Source organism: Leucopleurus acutus (assembly GCF_964270905.1).
Source record: "Leucopleurus acutus genome assembly, chromosome: 11".
Classification (NCBI taxonomy): domain Eukaryota; kingdom Metazoa; phylum Chordata; class Mammalia; order Artiodactyla; family Delphinidae; genus Leucopleurus; species Leucopleurus acutus.
Window position 1 is genome coordinate 74848139 of NC_139152.1, and position 9807 is coordinate 74857945.

Here is a 9807-nt window from a genome sequence, read left to right on the forward strand (position 1 = left end):
GTGGCCTCTCAACCACTGCGCCACCAGGGAAGCCCTCATACCCATTCTTGAGCTAAGTACCAGACTTATACTTACAAATGTTACTTAACAATCTGAATTTAATTATTTCTTTATAATTATGATAAAGAAATATCTCATTTTTTCATTTTCTCTAGAGATTCCTACCTCCTGTTAGATGTTGTGTTTATACTGTGAATATAATATCTGCATAAGCAATTTTGAACATTTGCAAACAAATATATCCTTCCTATTGAATCACAATGTATTTGTATTATTTGGTATTAATAAGCTGTGAGAGAGACAAAAAGGAACTATCTTTGAGCTGATAAACTATCTTAACTCTGTGTCTGTTTTACTAATTAAAGAAAAGCAGTCTGTGCTACATATCATGGGGAAAAGCAACTTTGAATAGAAAAAAAGTAAGCTATACAAATAAAAATGGTGGCCATAAGCAATTAGAAAAGTGATTTTTATCTTAAACCTATGAATGGCAACCAAATTTCAGGTCAGAAATATGAACTCATTAAATGAATTTTAGATTGTTGAAGACATGTTTAAATAATGACAGCCTGAAGGAGCCTGAAGCAGGTCATTAAATCCATTGGGATTGGTGGTTTGATTTCATTTCCATCCAGACGGAGGTAGCGAAGATGAGGTCCATAACTGAAGGAATCCTGTTCCGCAGGCAATGTGATAGGAGTGGTAGGACATATTACAGAGACGTTCACATCTACGGAGACAAAGAAAGCGTGAATAAATGAACTGGAATACAAGAGACTAAGGATGGGAAGACCAAGGGCTATTATAACAGTCCTATGGAGGGTCTAGTGGCCTGGTCTATGAAAGTGGCAGAGAGACAAACCCTTTTCGTGTAAGCTGGAAGTTATGCATATCTGTTTTATAGAAGTAACCCTGAAAAAATGTGCAACATACACATAGTCATCTCAGTCCATACTTTGCTATGCTTAATACAGAGCACTAGAAAGGACATATTGTTAAGAGTTGTGATGGAAAAAAGGTGTATAAGATATATCACTTGTCTTATTCCTTTAGCAAGCCAGATAAGGCATGATTTGATTACTGTAGAATGAGAAAGGTAGTATTGGGGCATTAGAGGTGGAAACAATGGTTCAGAGCTGGTACTGAAAGAATGGGTAGGTGCATGGTGGAATGGAGGAGTAGATGGATGCAAAGGAAGAAAGCCAGTCTATTATTAGAGAAGGTGCTTGAAAGTTACCTTAAAAAAATGCAAACACTCAAACTAGTAGTACATGATGATAAGTTTTTTATAAAGTGCAATTAATATAACTTTACATATGTGATATTTGCAGAAAACAACCTTGAATCTCCATACTTAAGTGTATTTAATTGGAAAGGAAACATTTGCCAAGAACTGAATTACAAAAATTCAAACCAGGAACTATCCCGTCAGCCTTTTCATATGGTTAAGATGTGAGAAATCATGCACCTGCCTTGGATCAGAGCCCTTGGCATCAATGTCTATACTGAAGTTAGGAGCATTCAGGAGAGAAAGCCTCTTAAACCAGCGAAATTCTGACAAGTGTGCATAATAGCTGATCTCAACCACGAATTCATGTACTCCTTTTAAATCCTATTTTGAAACTGTTTTGAGGAAGAGATCTTCCCTTAGAAGATAAGACCCAACTAACTTTGGCAATGACCTTCCTTTTGTGCACACTGACTTGTTCTGAAGGATTTTATGCTTACAGTGAGGGTGCTTTGTTCTGATCTTATGCCATTTTGTGAATTCAACTTGCTAAAAATAATGACTCTGTATAGCAGATTTATATTCATCAAGGTATTTTTTCTTACATATATTATAACCTTATCATGACACAACCTGTATTGGGCAACATTATTATTCTCCCCACCTGGGCATTGCTGAAATAGTGGTTCAGACGGGTAAGGCAATGTGCACCAGGTATTTCAGCAAGTAAGAGGCAGAGCGGAGTCCCAGCCTCGTCCCTTTCCTACTGCACAGGGTCCCTTGCCTGCTGGAGAGATTATGTCCTTTCTGATGTGTTATCTCCTATCCTTATCACCCTCATGACCCATAACCCATGCAGTGTGAATAAATAGAATGTAAAAACAAGCATTCTAAATTTAATTATATTTTCATAAATTAATTATAATGTTTCTGAGAGTACCAAGAAGTAACTTGTTCGACTAGATAACATTTTTGTCAAATTTAAAGTCCCCTAAGGTGTTCAGAAGAAATAAGTATTTCCATCATTTTGGATAAGAAAAGTTCACTGTCCTATAAATTCTGAGAACTCTTCATATAAGAGGTATGTTTCTTGGCAACCACTTCATTAACAACTAGACTAGATTATGAGGTAAGAAGAAGTAAGTACTTTAGCAGTTATTATAATGCATTGTGATATAATGGTGAGCCAAGAACTCTTGCCAGGGAAATTCTTCTTTTCCATTTCTTTTCTTGGAATATAGAAATGACCATGCTTGATATCTACATTAAGCAGCAAGTAAATCAATTTCTCTTTGTTGATGTTGTTGCTGTGAAAACGATTTTTACCTCTATTGATAGAAATTTGTCTTAAGTCTCATATTCTAGACATTGAAGAAAAATGTGCTATGATAATAATGTTGGAGTGGGGGAAAAAACACCTAATATGGGAAACCTTAGGTTCAGGTCCTGGCTATTATACTTATCCTTTGTCCTTGGAAAAATAGCCTCACTTAGTTGAGCCTCAGTTTTTCTTTCTTCAGAAATTCCTAATAATAGCACACAAGGTTCTTTTGATGATTAATTTGTGGTTCTTAAAGTGTGGTCCCTGGACCAGCAGCGTCCATACTACCTGAGAACTGTGTGGTTAGACCCCACCCCATACCTGTTAGGTGGGAAACCCAGAGGCTGAAGCCCAGCAGCCTGTGTTTTAAAAGCCCTCCAGGTGATTCTGATGCACATTAAGGTATGAGAATGATTGGAAAATAGAAATATATGAGAAAACTTTGAAAAAAACTCTCTAAAATAAAAGTGGAGGAAGAACAGAGTCCTCTTCTTTGTGTAACTTTGTAAAACTATGTAAGTACCTAGCATAGGTGCCCAACTATGTGTTGAATTTTGCTATCTCACTCCTGAACACTCTCATTCTCAAGGTCCCACTTCAGGGGAATTCCCAATTCACAAATAGTGCTCTATGTGGAATCCCTTTAAATTAACTTCCTACATCAAATGTCTATGGGACTTTTGTTGTCAGGTAAGGAATGCACCTGTAGAAGCACAGAACTTTCATCAGGAAAAAATTACATTTATTTAGGTTGATATTAGCTGCTGTACTATTTGGTTCAGTGCACAGATTCAGCTATTAACATTTTTTTTCTGTTGCATCTTTTGCTTTAACTACAAGATTAAACAATGTGTCTCATCACCATGGAAAAAATCACTGCGTTGGGAGCAGCCTGCTCATGAGTTCCTGGATTTTATGCTCAAGTATGCTGTTAGAAAAAAACCAAAAAATATTGAAAAACTGAAGAATACCCAGTGCAAAATGGTCTATTCTTATAGGTTGGATGTTTATGTAATTATTTGCTTAATGAAAAGTTTAGTGAGTAATAAGCAGGCAGCACAACCTTCTGACAATTATGTGTCATTTTCCTGCAAACTATCCAATTGATTCTTATTTTAGGAATGTATTTTATAAGGTTGTTCAGAAACCTCTTCAAGATTAGCTTTCTAAAGGGCTTGTGCTAGGGTGGAGCATGCATGGATACTTGCCAGGCTGGTATCATCCCCTGTAGCTGGACCAAGATATCGTCTACATCTACACCTGAGTCATCATGGTCTCAGGCATAATTGTGAAGATGCTAAGTTTGCCTTTAACGTCTCCAGCCCCTTCTTTCTATGACCACTTCTTCCCTTCATGGCACCTCTGCCTCCAAGACACTTTGCACTCATCTCTCACACGGGGAGGGGGAAGGGTACGCTGGGACGAAGTGAGAGAGTAGCATTGACATATATACACTACCAAATGTAAAATAGATAGCTAGTGGGAAGCAGCCGCATGGCACAGGGAGATCAGCTCGGTGCTTTGCGACCACCTAGAGGGGTGGGATAAGGAGGGTGGGAGGGAGACGCAAGAGGGAGGGGATATGGTGATATATGTATGCATATAGCTGATTCACTTTGTTATACAGCAGAAACTAACACAACACTGTAAAGCAATTGTACTCCAATAAGGATGTTTTAAAAAAAAGCTATTTTCAGGAAAGGAGTGTGTATTCTACCTTGTTGGCTGCCATTAGTCCTAAGGAGTTGCCAACTTCCAGGGAATTTATTTCAATTTCAATTGAGCAAAGCCTTAAAGTACAATATTGGTTTCCCATGTATGGTCCCCAGAACATCAATCTCAGCATCCCTAGGAAACTTGCTAGAAATGAAAAGTCTCAGGTCCCACCAGACCTACTCAACCAGAAGCTCTGTGATGGGGCCATCCATTTGTGTACTCTAAAGTTTGAGAAACCCACTGATCTAAAGCAGACATTCTAACTAGGGTGATTGTAGGCATCAGCTGTCCTGTAGGTTTCAGGACAGAGGTCCCTTCCTGATACCTCCTAAATCATATTCCTTCTATTACTATTCATGAGGTTGCTTGTGGCTGGGGTACACTTTCTTCAATAAGTCTGCCCACCGAGGCAGAAATGTCAGAATCTCCTCAGAGTAAAAGAAGATAGAGACATTTAGTTTCTCCAACAGGTAATAGCCCTCTGTAGATTACTAAAATCCACTTTTCAATTTGCAATTTGAACATTTGAACTTCTTGGTTCATCGACACTGTCCGTGAACAGACAAAACTTGAAAATACACTAAAAAAATATCTAAGGGCATGAGAGCTGGAGAGAAAATGAACATTATTGATATTCTTAAAGAAGATATAGAATAAATTTAATAACCATGAATATCTTAGTCAAAGACACACCCTGATGGTTACTTACTTTTAATTTTGTTATGATCGAGGTGAAGGTGCTGCAGATGAGCACTGATTTTGGGGACCTTTGTGAGTTGATTGTGAGACAGTTGAAGATCTAGAATTGATGATACATTAAAACCACTAGAAGGGAGGCCAGCATCTGATAATTTGTTGTGGTTGAGTCTCAGGAAGGCCACTTTAGGAATCACATTAAAATAATTTTCTGGTATTCCTTCAATGGAATTGTTGTCTAAAAACAGCTGCATAGTGTTGGCTGGTAATCTTGGTGGCATATTCCTCAGGGAGTTCTTAGCCATATTTAGTTGCATGAGGTTCTTGAGTCCTTTAAAGGTGTCTCTTTGAAAGGCATTGTCTAATAGTTTATTGTGCTGCAGGTCAAGAAGGGTCAGGTTCTCCAGATTGCTAAAGGTCCCTTGAGGAATTCTGGACACCTTGTTTCTAGCTAATTGTAATTGTTCTAAACTTCTTGGCAATGGAGAAGGTACCTCCTCTAGCTCATTATCTTCCAGAAATAAGAAAAGCAGCTTCTTCAGTTGGCTCAGGGCTCCTTTTTCAATTCCATAGTTGGTTATTTTGTTCTTGTTTAGATTTATCCATCTCAGCTGGGTGGCATTCTCGAATGGCTTCTCAGGAATGGTTTCTATCAGGTTGTTTTCAAGATAAAGATACCAGATCCTTGATGGTATAGCAGGGATTGCTTTGAGAGCCCGGTTTTCACAGTACAAAGCGGTAGGGAAACTGGGGGGACAGAAACATTCCCTGGGACAATGGAAGTCATGCATCATCCAGTCCTCTGGATCATTTGCCTCATAAACCTGTCTCACACTTCGAGTCCATACAGTATCTGTTATGAATAACACCCAGATGATGAAACAGATTGTGGTTGCCATTTTAGTACCTAGAGTAAGGGATACAATTGTCAGATGTTTAACGATCTTGACCTTTAGATAACTGCATGCACCAAAATGATCCATAAACATTGCTTCTTCAAGGGGGGTGGGGAGGTAAAGACATGTCAGCATTTTATACATATTTATCAATGAATACCCATCTATTTAGTGGGCACTATCTGCAAAGCATTTTTGCAAACACTGAAACTGACTCACCAACTTGTAACTTTCTGGTTTTAACCCAATCACAATGAAAACCAAGAAAGAAAAAGCAAATTTTAGGAACTCTTAAGTGCTTTTCCATTTCAAGCTATTTAATGCAAGGAAGTTAACTGAAATCCAGAGTTGAACACACGAGTACAAAAAAGTGACCTTTTAATAACTCAAATTTAGAGTCTATGTTGTTCCTAAGAATTTGGCATATGCTTTCACTTTTACTCCTAAATGAGCAGAACATCTGGATGAGATTTCCCAGGCTCTTTGGCCCTTCAACCAAAGAAATAGAGAGATCAAAGAACATTTTAGCAACTTTTTGTGAAGGAAAATTTTAGGATTTGAAGAAAAATGTGTGATTAATCTCTTGCTCTGTTGCTCAACTTCTCAGGTAAGTTTTATTTTGGGGGTTTAGGGAAAGACTTCTAATATTTTAAGTAGAGGATCAAGTTGTTTAGCCAAGAAATTTGGATTATGAAACTCTATATATAGATATAGCTATAGATGTTGATACAGATATATATCACACTTACGTAAGTAAGCAGTGTTACTATGGTTGATAAGAAACAAAACAAAGAACATGCTCAGGATACAGGTGGGTCTCCATATTTTCAGTATGGATGCTAACAGAGCAAAGGTTAACACTTACTGATATGTGATACATTTAAAAGACATAAATCCTCCCCGTTGAGTTTCAACAAGGTTATGGGAACAAAGAACTATCCCAACAGGAACATAATATGTATCTATATAACAATAACGTTCTTATCAATGTACATTTAGTTCAAACACTTGGTAATAAAGACCAACTACATTTCACTGATTCCTTAGGAAGAGATAAAATCAGCATCATTTAGAAATGCTGATCTTTCAATTTTGCCCTAAATCGAGGGAAATGACAAGCACAGGGCAGCTTCTGCAAGCTGTCAAATTTCTTGCGATTACAGAATACTGCTCTGGTCATCTTCCAACAGAGACACATTAAAACATTATTTTTTTTTTCAGAATAGGGATTTGCTTTAGTTATTGAAGCAGTAACCCTGCCTCTGATGAATCATAACTTTGAATTCTTAACTTTAAGAGTTTTGAAAAGCGTAAAATAGTTTACCTTGCTGTCCAGGAATGTATCGCTGAGTCCTGTGTCTGGATCTGAAGTTTGCTAAAATCAGTTAAGAAAAAAAAAAAAAAAACTTTGACTAGAAGAATTTGTTTTTATTTTATGCTGTCTAGCCTCCTACGAGAAAAAAGAAAACCTCCTCTGACCAGTCACCATGAACACCTTTGATCTATTGTTTCCACTTTGACAGAGCTTCAGAACACCGCTTACCTCAGTTTTCTTGGATCTTCCTCGTCCCTTTCTATTGGTCACTGCTCATTCAAAGTAATGGATTGACCCAGGCTCCACTGTCGTGTTTTGGTGAATCCTCCCTAATATATATGCATCCATGGCTCCAGCTTTAACCCCTCCAACAACCACAGCACCTCACTACCTAGATAGCCCAGCACAGGAAATTCTGACTTTAATCTCAAGAACCTATAACAAAATTCAGTGCAACTTTCACTCGGAGTTCACAGTCCCAAAGATATTGTAATGCACTGATCTGGAGACCTGATCTAACAGCAAGAAACTAAAAGCAGTTTTGATTTCAACTACAACAAAAAGATTTTAAAGCATTTTTCTCTAGATGATCTTTTTAAAAAATTGGATACAAAGACATAAAGACCAATGTTTTCTGTTTATATGGAAATATTTTATTCATTTTTTTGTATAAAACAGATGCTGGGATTATATTTAGATATATTGTTTTTGGTCAAGGGGTGAAAGATAAAAAATGTATTTGAAAAATTTAAAAGTGAAATCAGGAAAGCTCTACCTGATGTTGGCACTAAATATGGTGTATAGAAATAATTGTTTTATAGAAATAATTTTTGTGTCTCTATTTCATATTGGAAGCTTTATTCCAAATAATTATTAAAATGAGATTTTTCTTTCCTGCATTATAAAAGATGTTTTGCATTTAGGCCATTATAAGACATTCTGCTGCACTGTTTTGTTTTTCTTTAACGTACAAGTTTAGGATAATATGTCTTCCAGTTCTTGTAATTTGAGGGAAAAAAATGGTATGCCTCTTAAGGAAAGACAAAAAGTTTTGAAAATCTCATTTTCAGATATTACCCTGCTGATTGATTGTAATCATTTTGTTTTTCAAAATCTATCGTATTCTGGGAAAAGGGAGTTGTATTGATATCACTCATTCAACACTGCCCACATAAATATTATCAAAGATAGAACACAGTGAAGAGGGGAGAGCACTGGACTCAAAAAATTTTTTCTGAACCACTTACTTCCTTTCTCCTAAACACAGTTTTGTCATCTACAACATACTGCTGGGGGCTTCCCTGGTGGCACAGTGGTTGAGAGTCCGCCTGCCGATGCAGGGGACACGGGTTCGTGCCCCGGTCCGGGAAGATCCCACATGCCGCGGAGCGGCTAGGCCCGTGAGCCGTGGCCACTGAGCCTGCGCATCCGGAGCCTGTGCTTCGCAACGGGAGAGGCCACAACAGTGAGAGGCCCGCGTACCGCAAAAAAACAAAAACAACAACAAAAAAACATACTGCTGGACTATCTTGCAAGGTTGGCCCTAATTTGTTGTAAATGATTAGGAAATGTTAGCCTTTCTGTAGCATTAGCCCAACACTTTCAACTGAAAAATACCTTTAATTTTCAAGGCCTTTATAGCTTAAGATCAAATTCAGACACGATCTCTTAGTAGCCCAACAGGTACACTTCTATCATATTTTAAGAAAAAAATCAAGTGTTAATTTGCTTTTGTCACAACAATGATCTCCTCTCTCTACTGCACTTTTCCTTTTCTCTTTCTTCTTTTTCTAAACCCTCAGTATAAAACAACAGATGATGTCTGAATCTGCACGGCCCGCTTTAGCTACTCTCTTATTTCTTAATTTTCTTTTTTAGCCAAACTTATTTTAGTCATTTCTTAATTCTATTACACAAATTTTGCTATGTGTCCATTGTAGGAAAATTAGTTGTACATTGGCTGCTTCCAATTTCTGTTTCTTATTCACCATTCCACCCATGATTCACCTGTCAAAATAAGGTTTCTAATCCCTCTGCTTCCCTCACATTGCTCTAACAACAACAACAAAAAAGCAATAACCTTCATATTTACTAATCTGTTGAAGTCTTTTAGTGTTTCGCCTACTTGACTTGTGACTTTTGGCAATGCAGACCCACCCCTTTAATAAAATGTTTCTTGGACTACATTCTCTCCTAGTTTTTCCTCCCCTTTCTTTGTGACTTCTCTCTATCTATGTTCTGAAGCTCTCTGTTTCCTCTAACAGTTTTTTAAAAAGTTTTTCTAGCATTTAAGTCTCTTTGAGATTCTAAGATCTCAAAGATTTTTAAACGATTCCAAGGTTTTAACCATTCCCTTTATTATGATGACTCCTGAGGCTCTTTCTTCAATCTAGCCTACAGAAGAAAAACAACACTCCAATGTGTGTATCCACTTGCTTTCTAGACATCTTCTGTTGCAGGTCTCACAGCCATATATCTAAAATGAAATTCACTATCTCCCTTTAACTGCTCTTGTCACTTTATACTTTTGAGTGGTGCTATCACCTTATTCAGTCTCCTAAACCAGAAATCTGGAAATCATTCTCAAACTCTTCCTTCTCATTTTGTGAGCATATGATAGCAATCACATTTTTAA

At 37.4% G+C, this 9807-nt stretch overlaps 1 protein-coding gene across 1 annotated transcript; it reads right to left on the reverse strand.

The window, feature by feature from the left end:
* Positions 1-554: 554 nt before the first annotated feature.
* Positions 555-7227, reverse strand: KERA (keratocan; the record flags this gene model as incomplete). Its single annotated transcript, XM_082850697.1, has 3 exons — positions 7182-7227; positions 4975-5868; positions 555-730 (listed from the first exon to the last, which is right to left on the reverse strand). Exons 2-3 carry the CDS (start codon positions 5858-5860, stop codon positions 555-557), a joined length of 1062 nt encoding a protein of 353 aa, XP_082706823.1. The 5' UTR covers positions 5861-5868; positions 7182-7227.
* Positions 7228-9807: the final 2580 nt, after the last annotated feature.